The following is a 13,940-nucleotide window of genomic DNA, read 5'->3' as shown; positions in this document are numbered from 1 at the left end:
TTTATGTGTGTGTATATTCAGCTTCTTTCACTGAGCATGATAATTTTGAGATTCATCCCTGTTGTTAATTCAGTAGCTTATTTTTTTGTTGTTGCTATTACTGATTTACACTCTGTCATATGAACACATCATTGGTTATCCATTCTCCTGCTAATGGACATCTGAGTTATTTCCATTTCTTGCCATGATGAATAAGGCTGCTACCACACACTCTTTAAGGATTTCTGTGGACCTCTGTTATGGTTTCTCTTGTGTATCTGAGAGGTGAATTGTTAGGTCACAGCTTTGGTGCATGTCTAGTTTTATAAGGGGCTCCCAGATCTTTTTCCAAAAGGATTCTGTTATTTTTCCAACAGCTGTGTACAAAAGTTCTGGGTGCTCCTCATCTTTTCCAACATTTGGTGTTGTCATTCTTCTTCATTTTGATAAGGGTATCTCATTGTGGCTTTAATTTGCCTTTCTCTAATGACTTCTAACATTCAGTGTATCTTTATTTGCTTAGTAGGCATTTCTAGATCTTCCTTTGTAAAGTATCTGTTTATATCTTTTGCCCAGTTCTAATTGGGTCATTTTTCCTTTTGTTACTAAGTTGCAAGTACTTTTAGTATTTTTTATATAAATCCTTGGTTAGATATGTGTGTCACAAATGTCTTCTCTCATTTGCCAATCATTTTCCTCATGCTTTTTAATGAGAAGTTTTTAATTTTGGTGAAGTTCAACTTAACCAATTTTTCTTCTATGACCCATGCTTTCTGTGTCCTTTCCAAGGACTATTTGCCTACCCCAAGGTTGTGAGGATATTCTCCTTTATTTGGTTCTAGTAGCTTTATTGTTGTAGCCCTTCTGTTCAGGCTTATCTTCCATCTTGGATTGTTTTTTGTTATACTATAATGCAGGCACCAGAGTTCTTGTTTCCCTTAGAGATTTTCCAGCACCACTTGCTGAGAGATTCTCCCTTCTAAATCAAATTGTTTTGTTATGTTTGTTATAAATCACTTCACCAAATACGTGTGGGTATATTACTGGACTCTGCCTTCTATCCCATTTGTCTATTTGTCTAACCATTGCCCCGATTACTGAAGCTTTATAGTAAGTCCTAAACATAGTAGTGTAAATCTTCAAGCTTATTCTTATTTTTCAAAATTATTTTGGCTGTTCTTTGCCCTTAACTTTCCAAATCAATTTTAAAATCACATTGTTAATTTTTGGAAAGTAAACCTGATAGGGGTTTGATTGGAAAGATGTTAATCTCTTCAGTTGGATGAATTGACATTTTGCAATATTGACTTTTCTGCTGTATGAACAAGGTAGAACTTTCCATTTACTTAGATCTTCTTTAATTTGTCTCACAAGTATTTTGTTGTCTTCAGTGCAGAGAACTTGCACATCTTTTGTTAAATTTATTCTTAAGTTTGTAATGTTCTTTAATCCTACTTTAAATGGTATTGTTTTCTTGATTTTATTGAGTACCTCTTCACTACTAGTACGTACAAATACAATTGACTTTTCTATGTGCAACTTGTATCCTACGACATTAACGATAAAAACTATAATTCAAGAAAACTTTGCTGATAGAAGCAGTACACTTATAAGTATATATTGAAAGCATTATCCACCCAGAATGACTTTTCTAGTAAGATCATTGGACTTCAAAGAAAAGAATTTGACAAGATAAGCAAAAAGAGTAAGTAATTTATAAGAGAAATAAAATTAGATTATCATCCAACTTTTCCAATAGCAGCATTTTGTCATAAGAAAATGATGTCACATATTTAAATACTCAAGTGGAAAGGTAGATAATTTTATATACAGCAAATGTGGCTGTGAAGTATAAAAGACATACTGTTATCAACTGAAGAAACACTGTTCCATGAGTTCTTCCTGAGGAATCCAGTAGATAACTGCATATTCATTGGCATATCGTTCACGACTTTTGGTCTTTATTAAATATGTATTTATTTTAATATATTAATTAGTTATTTGTAGAGCTAAGATTAAATGAAAGCTGAACCAATGACAGTATGTAGCTGCTATATGCTTTAACAATGTAGATGTGATACAGCTACAAAAATGTAGGGATGACAGAAAGAACATATGGAAAAGAGAAGTTTAACTCTTTTTATAATCATTTTGTTAGTGGTAGTATTTGGTATTGCTATTCTGAAACTGTTATATATGTAATACAGAGTAGAGCAAGTTGTAATCATGGGATATTTAGTTCTAGTATTCCCTGTGTCTTGAGGAGCAAGATTCTTAATGTGGAAGAAAGGAGATACATACGTAATGTAGAAATATGGCGGTAGTTGTGAAGAGAGTCCCTATGGAGACCTTATCCCGCAAAGGTCAATTTCTTGACCTCAGTTGATAGTTGCAATCATGTTTGCTTTAGAGCAGCTCTTAGATCCATAGATTTGTTTTGCATGACTTTCTGTATCATTGTTTCCTTTTATAATGAAAGATTAGACAAACAAATGAAAAAAGGCATAATAGGACTTTCCTCATCAAAACTTTAAATATTAAACTCATGTTACATCAACCTTAAAGAAATTTGCCAATACTGTCTACTAAATGTGTTCCTTTTGTGGGAGAAGTATGGGTGGATGACTCAAACCAGTCTGTTGCACATCAGACTTGCCCCCCCAGCATGAAATAAATCATGCACTTCCATGCCCTTTTACTTGGGTCCTTCCTTCTCACTGGAGTACCTCATACCATTTCTATATCTCTCCTGTCCTCCTAGAACAAGGTGGACAGGTTCCTGCGAAATCCAGATCACATGGGGGACCCTGGGTGGCTCAGTGATTAGGTGTCTAACTCCTGGAATCAGCTCAGGTCATGATCCCATGGTTTGTAGGTTTGGGCCCTGCTTCTGGCTCAACGCTGATAGCACAGAGCCTTCTTGGAAGTCTCTCTGTCTCCCTCTGTCTCTACCCCTCCCCCGCTTGCTCCTTTTCTCTCTCTTTCTCTCAAAAAAATAAATAAACTTAAATAAAAATCCAGTCCATGTGGCTCCACCTTCATGATTTTCCCTCAGAACCCCGAGGCTGAATTGACTCTGACCTCTGAACATGCAGTATCTTTGTTTTCCCGCTGAATTGTAGTTACTTGTGTATATCTCCCTGACAGTGAATTGAGGACTGAGAATTTTTCTTTTATTTTTTTTATTTCTACTATATGATCTACTATCAGTAAGTATGAGTGATAAATCAGTTATTCAGCCAAAATTAACAGAAAGAGAACTCACAGGACCCTCAAGGATCTTATAGTCTAGTTCTGGAAGCAAAATGTCTAGAAATGAAACAAAACTCTTTTCATTTTATTTTTTTATTTTGATTTTTTTTTTACAAAATAATATGTAACAATTACAGATTAATAGAGAATTTACTGGATATATGAGTTGAAGAGGGGAATTGTGGAGCTCAATATGGAGCTGTAAATGAGTTTAAATGAATTTTAAATGAATAGAGTCTTTATTCTAGAAAAAATCTAGTCAAAGATTTGATTAATGGAGAATGGGTACTCTAGGCAAAAGCAGTTGATTTGAAAGGGACCAAACAAATGTTCAATGAACAGTAATTTGAAAAAAATTGTCATAACTGAGTTGATAATGGAATCATGAAAAATCAGGTTTGCAAGACAAAGGATGCCTGCTATTGCCTGTTTAAATTTTTTTTTTTAAGTTTTGATTCACTATGACAGTCAGTATGTAGTTGTAAGGGACTTTTTTATATTTTTTAAATATTTTAAATTATCCTAAAAATATATGGTATAAAAATTCAGATAGTGTGCCTCCAATTACATTTTCCAGAGCAATCACTGTTAGGAAATTCTTTTGTATCCTTCCAGACATTTTCTATGTATATGCAAGAATATGTAATATATCATACAAATATCTATATCTATCTTGGCCCATATGTATATCTTATTTCCTGTTAGTATGGGAATAGTATGCTCATATTTTTTAGCTGCATCATATGTCTTTCCTAGTCCCCTGTTACTGCACATTTAGGCGACTCTTCATTTTTCACTATTTTGATAGCATGTACTATGTTTTTCTTTTTTATCAGATCTGGGATTCCTTAGTTACAATAAAGACATTTATTCCATTTTCATTTATTGTCATAAAAGATAAATCTAGTCATCTGGTTTTATATTACTCTTTTTTACAGCTTCTCCTGTTTTCTAGGTTCTGTATGGTCGGAGTTTTGTTTTGTCCATCCCTCTTCTGATAATTTGTTGTTTGAGTAGCTTTTTCTTGTAGTAATATTTAGTATATACCACATCCTCTATTTCCTGATTTATCAACTTTCAGCAGTAACTACTGATCCCTGCTCTAAAAAGTGAGGGAATGAATACACTGTCTCCTAACATCCTTATTGATTTCTGACTTTCACTAATGATTATCATGTTTATATTGCCAGCATTTATCATATTTGTGTTTTTCCATAATTATGCTGCTACAAATGTTTACCCTTAATGTGAGGTTAAGGTCCTGCTCACCATCACACCTGTCATTCCACAGCTTTATCGAGTTGACTTCCTCATTTTGATTCAATTTTTAGTTGACTGATTATAATTATTAAGTAGTTTTTCACAACAGGTCAACAAGCTATAGTCCCTTGAGTTTTGAAATGTTTGAGAATGTTTTTCGTTGGGCTTTATTTATGTTTGAGGCTAGCCTCAGTTTGCCTGAATTTTTAGAAGACTTGATTCTTCTCCTTCTGGAAATAATACTTATGCATACTACATGCGTTAATAACCCCTAATATTTTCTCTTTTATCGTATTTAATTTTTCAAAAGCTTGTTATGACCCATTAAATTAATTTCATATTATATAGTGTTTAAATAATACTTTTAAATATAGTGTTAGAGGACATGGAGGGCATAGAGATCTAAGGTCACTGGTAGGTAGCTTCAATTCCATATGTTCTTCCAAAATATCTTCTTGCCACATCCGCTGGGTGCATGCCCGGGGGGCTTGTTTTCCATGGTCTTCCATTTTGGGAGAGCAGATCAATTTGAAAGAGATCAGCTTCCTTAGTGAAGCCTCTTAGATTATCGGTTTTATTTTGATGAGTTTGTGTTTGTTTATCTCTGCTCTGCTAATTCTGCCTTTCAGCTACAAAATAGGTTGGAGCTTCTTTTCTCTTCTCTCCTTTTACTCCATGAAGGTTCTTCAGTGTAGGACAAAATATATGTCCCAGAGGAAATACCAATCTTCTAGCTCCACCTCTCCTCCAAGCTTAATTCGGCACCTCACAAAGATTTACCCCTCAATTCCAGGATCTTACACTGCCCTTCAAACTATATTTTTTCTGAATGAAAGTTTGTTGTCTGTAGTCGTCTGGACTCTGGATCTTACTTTCAGTGAGATGTGTACCCTGCTAGAGACAGAGGCATGTATCAGCTCTTGATGTACTCCCTCTTTTGGGGTGAGTCCAAATTTCATTGCATGGTGTAAGATTATGGTCATTTTCTAATTCTACTGTAGATGAAATTTCCTTCCCAATTTCTCAATTTGCTTGTTCATTTAGAGTTTGAGGGAGGGAAATAAAGTAACCATACTCTTACTCCATCATTTACTATAATCTATTGTTAGAGATCCTTGATCTGACAGAGATATGATGTAAATGGTCTTTAGGGAAGCTTATCCAGCAGTCTTATAAGGCAGAGATTAAAGCATTATAAGATAATACACCAAAAAAATGTTAGAATAATCTAGGCTAGCACAGTCCAATAAAACATTCTGCAATGATGGAATTAGTCTATATCTATCTACAGTGTCTGGTATAGTAGTCATGAGCCACATGTGGCTATAGAGCACTTGGAATGTGGTTTATGAAACTGAGAAAGTGAATTTTAAATTTCAGTTCATTGTAGTTAATTCTAATTTAAATGTTTATAGCATCATGTGGCAGTGGCCACCATATTGGACAGTACACAGGTAGGCAATATAAAGCCTGAATACTAGAGTTTGGTGAAAGAAATGGAAACAAAAGAGGGTATCCAAGAGTTATAATGGAAACAAGAAACAACAATGCTTTTGCAAGGAAAGAGAGAGAAGAAATTTAAACAATTCAAAGGCACTGTGCTGGGGAGAATGGGAAAGCCGATGGTACCATCCAATAAAAAGGACATATGATCAAGAGCTATTTTGAAAAATAGATATTTTAACAGGTTGAGGTCCCAGTGATATGAGGACCTCTAAGTGGAAATGATAATAAACAATTAGAATTCTCACACCGAATTAGGGCAGAGAGAGGTCAGAACTACCAAAAACAAACCAAACCAAACCAAACAAAACAAAAATCCATTTCCTTGACATTTCTCTCTGGACAGAGTCTCTTCTGCCTCCATACACCCCTTTTCAGATTGCCTTGTCCTCCCCCACATGGAGAGACCCTGACATATGGCACAATATGACGGTTCAGAGAAATTGCTGTTTCACCTACTGAGTGATTAATATGAAATTAGTTATTGAAACAGTGTTGCAGAGAGGATCGTGGAGAAATTTAGTTTTGTTTCAGAAAGAAAAAATACAAGATAAAATACTGCTTTGCATACACAGAGTACTTTTCATCTGGGAATCTTTGAGAAAACCTCTAAGAAAGGGAAGCGATGAGATAAGGGGCACAGAGACCGGTGTTCTATTTCTGTGACTTTTAAAAATCACGCTTGCTGTTTTCTTCTTTCATTAATGCACAAGTGGAGCTTTATGCAGCCTCCATGAGATGTTCATCTTTCTACTGAATGATTCCTCATGAAATCTCATGAAAGCATCGCACTTAGGAGGCATGGTAACCACACAGAACCCCACCCCCTGACTTTATTGATGTCCTGCGCTCTCTTTGCCATGGAAATTCATCCCTATCATCATAGTGCAGCGAATGTTCTCTGATAACCCCGTCTGCACTGTCCCTGAGAGGACAGTTTTGTTGCAGAATAGAGCGAGTTACCTTCTTTATAAAAAATTATTCAAAACAAACATCCATGAACCTAGGACTAACCTGCATTGAAAGGGGACCGGCAGGCCTTCTTAACAGGTACCCTACCGTGTAATCTCCCTTTCACCTTCACTCAGAATCCCTTGGAGATTCAAGCTCCTCTTTACAAAAATATAAATTCTTCTAATTACTTATGTGTAGGGCACATGATTTGACCTAGTCAAAAGAGATATGCGGCAATGTATCCTGACATTTATTTTCATCTGTTGTGACTTGGGGATGGATGCTGGATTTTTGTCCTATCCCTTCTTCTTCTTCATGTTGTTGTTTTTTTTCCTTGCCTTCTCTCCACTGGGTAGGGGGAAGGAGGGAAGCCATTCTGCCAAAAGAGAAAATGCCTTGAAAGATAAAGATAATAAACAAAGCTAGCTGCCATGTGCAAACATAGGTGTTTTTGCTTGAAGAGGAGAAGATACCGAGAGAGTTCAGTTTTGTTTTGTTTTTAATTCATCCAAGCTTTCTATAAATGTACCCAGGCACGTACAGATCTTTCACTTCTAGCCCACGGCCCTCTCATATTCTCAGAGCCCAGGCTTGTCCCCATCATTTCTTGAGTTCTTGCTTTTGCTGCCTGAGCCAGCATCGCCTGGCTTCTCCCGTCCTGTATGCATGCAGTGCACTGGGTTTGCCCAGTGATGTAAGGTTCCGCTCGTTCCTCGTTAGCACGGTACACCTCCTGACACCATCAGATCACCATTGTCCAATAAGATGCCACAGTGACCTTTGCGTTTTAACACGCAACTGAGAATTCAGGAGAGCTGATCTAACACTTTCCAGATTAAATGTCACATTCTTAAAATTCGGATGGATTTGGAATCCACCTAGGTTTATTTTTTGCTTCCATTGCCAGCAGTCTACACAGCACACTGATTAGTAGTAGCATTTTGTAATATCACTTAAGGCTTGAGCGCTGTGGAATTCTGCCAGTAATGTTTAATTCACTTATATGTGCCAATTCATCTCTGTCAGGAGCCTATTAATTTCTTCACTATTTTACTCTGTCCCTAGCCCCTATATAATGAGACACAATGATCCCCATTTGTGTAACCAAAAAACTTAGAATCTCTCATAAATTACCTCTGATCCCACTGCTTTTAGTGACCAGAAAGCCTCTGTATTTCTTTTTCATATTTAAATCAATTTTGCTAAGCTCTTTTCCTTAAAGGAATACACTAGAATTCTAGGGTACCAAATGGTGAAATCACAGCCCAAGTATACGATTCTGATGGGCTCTTTAACATGCATCCCTCTCCCAAGGAAGACTTCCATAATATCACACCACAGATGTACTGTTCCCCCAGGCACATCCCATTTGTAGGAAGGGAATTTTCATGAAAATCAGCCTCTGACTCTGCTATCAGCCCAGTCATCAGTGGGCAAGATGTCAAAATACCTATAGCATTGCTGTAGAAGTAAAGACCCGCAACAAATAAAAGTCAGAGATAAAAAATTAACCCCATGGATATTCTGTTGGCATTTCTACATGGTGTGAATTTGGGTTAACAGGAGAGTAACAGCTAAGTGACTGATTAGGAGGAATCAACATAGATTCAGGAGAGTCTATCATATTACAACATGAAATTCACATATGTCTCTGCTACGTGTTCTACTTTTTTTTCAGGATTGGAGCAAAACACCAGGAGCTAAGGGAAAAGCAGGCAAGAGGTCTTATTGATTATGCTACTGGTGGAATTGGATCACTGCATGATATGGACGATGATGAAATGGACCCCAACTACGCCAGAGTGAACCACTTCCGGGAACCATGTGCATCAGCAAATGTCTACAGGTCACCATCTCCACCTCGGGCTGGACCATTGGGTTACCCACGGGATGGCCGTCCACTGTCTCCAGAGAGAGACCACTTAGAGGGTCTCTATGCCAAAGTCAACAAACCATACCATCCACCGATGCCAGTTGACAGGTAATATAACTTACTAGAAGACAAATACAGTTTTAATTCAGTAAGTTTCAAATCATCTCTACTGCTGAAGCAGATAAAAATGTCTTTTAATCTATTAAAACTGAAATGGCATAGAACTCTTGATAAGAGCTATGCTTTGACCTGCCCGTAAGGTATCAGCCATCAAAAATAAAACCAAATAGCCAGTTATAAGGCGGCATGAATGGATAGCAGTCATTGAGTTCATGGTGCAACAGAGAGCAGTTTTTGAATGAATATTGTGACAGAGGACTAATGATGAAAACTTGGAGGGACACTTACCTGTCTCCTAAAAGTCGTACTGTGAAAGACTTATTCAGGAAGATGGCCTGACCCTGGGAGGTGAGGAGTCAGAGAAGAGAATGGTGACTTCTGTGTAGGTATAATGGAGCTAGAATTACAGACAGCTGCACAGGTGCAGAGGACCTTGAAAAGTAAGGTTGGGATTTTACACTCAAGGAAAATGTGATCCTGTATAGATTTTCATGGATGATCAGAGGTAGAAAAGGAGATAATCTTAGCAATAGAAGTTTGATGAAGTAGAGAAAGATAAGAGGTGACAAGGCCAAGGATCTTTAGGCTTAGCAGCTAAGGAAAGAGATAATAAGACCATCTGTCAGTACAATTGAAGTAGGTAGGAAAGAAGATGATTTCAAGCCCACCTCCTGCCAAAAATAAAATGTCTCATCTCTTGAAACGCTGATATAAGAGAGTTTTAGTCAATATACATTGTTAGGTGACCCCTGGAATTACACGCGCAAGGAACGAGTTGACTGACCTTGGTTTAATGGGGCTGTAGCTTGAATTCTGGAGGGAGGAGGTAAGGGGGAAGGGTGGCGGACACAAAGAACTCTCATTCTAGGTGAAAAAAAGACTTATTTTCCAGATTTCTTTTGGTCCTGACAACCACCCAGTCCCTATTAGTAACCAGCTTTTGTGTGATAGCATGATATATTGCATCTGTTTACCGTTTACATTTCCCCAGCTGGGTGATATTATGCACTTTCAATTAGGTTGGGGAGAGGAAGGGAAATCATGGCATTTTTATGCAGACTGTAAAGTGTAGCTTCACAAGACTGATTACCTTTCAGAGCCTTTCCAATAACCAAGTGGGAAGGAAGGAGCAATTTTTAATCCTTACTGTCAAGCTTCCAGGTTGATAGTATTAAAGAAAGATGGTCAAGTTTTTCTTTGGGATAAAATGAAAATATAAATTCCTATGACTGTGTGAGACAGCCCTGATAACTAAACTGTTAATTCAAACAACTGATTAAGAGTTGGCCTTTTCTCCTAAGCTTTCATATACGGCTGAATTTTTATCATGTAAATGATAATACCACTCATGAGCCTCCTCTGGCCCAGACCAAAGCCAATCTCACTTTCCCTAAATCAAACTGGTCTTCATAGCAATCCCCTTTGCATGCGTCCACTGCTAGAATCCCAGCACAGAGGGCCTGTTTCTAGGAACCTCCAAAGCCAATATTCCCCTGTACTAATTCCATGGAAATAAACGTGAGGCATTCTATTTAAAAAAAGTTCACTGGCCAAACGCATATGAAGAATTCTGGGTTAAGCCACACTGAGCAAGTTTTCTTACTGCAGTCTTCATATCCCCAATATGCTAATATGCATTGTAAGCCTCTAAAAAGGAGCATACAACAATCAGCACTAACTTTCCAAATTGTTGTCCCCGCACGCTTATTTTTTTCCCCAGATCTTATGGTTATTCTTTGGAATACAAAGAGACTCTATCCTAAGCCAATTTTCACCATTGAGATTTGACCGGTAAATAAATTTCTTAGGGTAATGTTAACTGTAGCCAGTGTAGAATAATATGAAAAAATATTATTTACTCCCCAACCCAGAGATATGTATAGGTGATAGTCTTTCCTTTGGCTCTGACCCCATTGTATTAATAAATGATCTGAAGCTCTGTCTTCAGTGGAGTTTCAGTCACTTGTCATATTTTTGGATAATAGATCAAAGTATGACTCTTTATACCAGAATTATCTTTGTTCTGCTCTTCTCTTTCGTTGTAGCTAAAGATTGTTCTGCTCCCTGTTAAGTGTTAAAACAAGCAGTTTTTGTCTTGGCACACAATAAGTGCTCGATAACACTACCTGGTATCATCATCATTGTTATTATTATTATTATTGTCCTTTATCAGTGAAATTCTCAACTTTCCTGATATGCCTGGAACCAGGCGAGTCTACGAGGAGAGTGTCTATTAGCAGGAACCATGAGTTGCAAACCTACCCTTATGTACAGTTAGAGGCATGTCATTCGTTTTGTCATCTCTTTGGTCTTTCATTCAACAGACACTCATTTGGCATCTACTGTGTTCCAGCTACTGTAGTAAGTTCTAGGGAAGATACAAAGATGACTAAGAAATGGCCCCAGTCCAGAGGAAGTCGTATTCTAGTTAGAAGGAGATCAACACGTATGGAAATAGATCGTTGCAACATAATGTAAATAGAGGAGGAAGCTTTTCTAACTCTGCCGGTCAGGAAGGGCCTTTAAAAGGAAGTGATATTTGGACTGACTCTAGAAAGATTAGTAAATATTGACTCCATCCAGTAGAAAAATTGTTTTCTTCTATAAAAGAATTAGGACATACAAGGTTAAAGTGGCCTGAAACAGCATGGCGTAGTAGGGAAGTTCAGAAGCATCCTGAACATGGAGTTTGGATGGGAAAGAAAGTAATATGAATAGGAAGTGAGTCTGGAAAGCAGGTTAGAGCCATGTTATAAATGAATAGGTTCTATCTTATGTTCACATCTCTTGATTGGTAGTAGCTGTCTGGAAATCTGTGATAAGAAGGGCTCTGAAGTTATACTTAAATCATAGTGTCCACGCAGGGTTCCAGAGGATGAATGGAAGATGTGTGCAATAGGTATTTATATATTGGCTAATCCCATGGACAGTGGGAGCCATCAAGTGTCATAATTGGGGAGTGAGCTGATAGTTTTGTACTTGGAGAAAATAGCTCTGCCAGTTTGGTGGCAGACAAAATGGAAGATGGTTAGACTCTGAGACAAATTAAAATATGATTACAGCATTGGAAGATGGGAAGGGCATAGGAATAAGAAAGTGGCATTGGATACAGGAGAAAATAAGAAAGTCAAAAACTTTGGTTTCAAACTAAGAGAAAGATGTTTAGCAGAGACCAGAGAAGTGAGGCTTCCAAATACTTCAGAGAGATCAGTAAAAAGAGAAATAAAGAGAGGATTTAGGAAATAGCCATTAAGAGGTCTTCAATTAATTTAGAACAATTTCAGCAGCTAGATAGGAGCAGAGAGAAATTGCAATGTGATGAGAATTGATAAGGTGGTAAGAACGTAGCAAGGTTGGTGATAAAGAGAGCATTGATGTTATAAGATGGAAAAGTGGGGGCGTGCTTGGGTGGCTCGGTTGGTTAAGCGTCCAACTCTTGATCTTGGCTCAGGTCATGATCTCACGGTTCAGGAGACTGAGCCTACATCAGACTCCACACTGACGGTGCAGTGCTTGCTTGGGGTTCTTTCTCCCTCTCTCTCTCTACCCCTCCCTGCTTACACACATATGTACTTGCTCTCTCTCTCTCTCTCTCTCTCTCTCAAAATAAATAAGTAAACATTTTTTTAAAAAGATGGAAAAGGTTGCAGCTTTGAAGTTCCTTACATAATAGTACAATAGACCCTTGAACAATTCAGGGGTTAGGGGCACTGAGCCCCACACAGTTGAAAATCTGTGTACAACTTTGACTCCCCTAAAACTTAACTACTAACAGCCTACTGTTGACCAAAAATCTTACCAATAACATATCCAATTAACACATTTTATATTTTATATGTATTACATACTATATTCTAAAACCAAGTAAGCTAGAGGGGAAAATGTTGAGAAAATACATTTATAGTACTGTACTCTTTTTTAAAAATCTGTGTATAAGTGGACCCACACAGCTCAAGCAAGTGTTGTTCAAGGGTCAAGCACATTTCAGAGTTAACCAGAGAATTCAGCGGCCATCCAGAATAACTTTCTAACATTATCATTATAGAAACTGAGGCCTGGAAAAGTTGAATGACTTGCCCATGTCACACACATAGCACGGAGTTAGGACTTTATTCTAGATTCCTTTGTGTTATACAGTCTTCTTTTCCCTACCCCACACCACTATATAGACCCATACTCTCATTTCCTACTTAAGGAAACCAGATAGGTGGATAGGCACCCCTTAGTCTCCCGGCATGCTAATGGCAGGTTAAATCTCGGGCTTTGGAATGACACTGACCTGAGTTCAATCCTCTTCCAGATAGTATTGCATGATTTCCAGTGAGTTAACTTTTCTGAGATGCTGTGTCTCATCTTCATGCATGTAATTCAACAAACCTGAGAGTTCATCAGGGAACAAGGAGGAAGATGGGTACCTTTCTAGAGCTTACAGTCCAGTGGAGGCTACAAGGATGTACACATGCAGTGAGAGCACAGCATGAAAACGTACTACTTATGGGAAACACAGGGCAACTGCTGCAGCTGGAGCTGGTGGGAGGCATAGAGAACGGTGTAGGGGTGAGAAAAACCATGGTATGTTAGAGGAACTACAAGGAGCTCAATAAAATAGAAACCTGAGTGAGAGAGCAAATGGCAAGAGATAAAAATGGGCGGGTCCGAGAGCTGGGCAAAAGGCCGATGGTACAGCCTTGCTGGGGATTTTGGACTCTGTCCTGAGATGTGGGGCAGGGGTAGAGAAGGGAAAGCCTCCCTTAATGTGACACACATCCTGTGCCTAAACCTACTATTAAATGGCAATTTACCCTCCCCTCCTTATTTGCAAAAGGAGGATTATCATAACAGCTTTACATGTTATGATGATTAAATACAATCTTACAATTTGCATTTTTTGGTATCTCTATATAAAACTTCTATCTGTCCGTGTCTCCCTACGTCACAGAAACATGTCATATGTGTGGCCCACAGTGGCTTTCCAATAGGGACAACTAGCTTTTGCTTT

General features: G+C 37.9%; 1 protein-coding gene across 4 annotated transcripts in view; it reads left to right on the top strand.

The window, feature by feature from the left end:
* The window catches only part of PARD3B (par-3 family cell polarity regulator beta), a 1,004,898-nt gene that overhangs the window by 838,616 nt on the left and 152,342 nt on the right, over nucleotides 1–13,940 (top strand). For all 4 annotated transcript variants that reach the window (XM_058707885.1, XM_058707913.1, XM_058707904.1 and 1 more), the window contains one exon: nucleotides 8,627–8,929. In XM_058707885.1, coding sequence (XP_058563868.1) covers nucleotides 8,627–8,929 — 303 coding nt within the window. The remainder of the gene's footprint in view (nucleotides 1–8,626; nucleotides 8,930–13,940) is intronic.

The sequence above is a fragment of the Neofelis nebulosa genome, chromosome 2 (assembly GCF_028018385.1).
Source record: "Neofelis nebulosa isolate mNeoNeb1 chromosome 2, mNeoNeb1.pri, whole genome shotgun sequence".
Classification (NCBI taxonomy): Eukaryota; Metazoa; Chordata; class Mammalia; order Carnivora; family Felidae; genus Neofelis; species Neofelis nebulosa.
The sequence above is the reverse complement of the archived record's forward strand: the minus strand, read 5'-3'. Positions and strand labels throughout refer to the sequence as shown.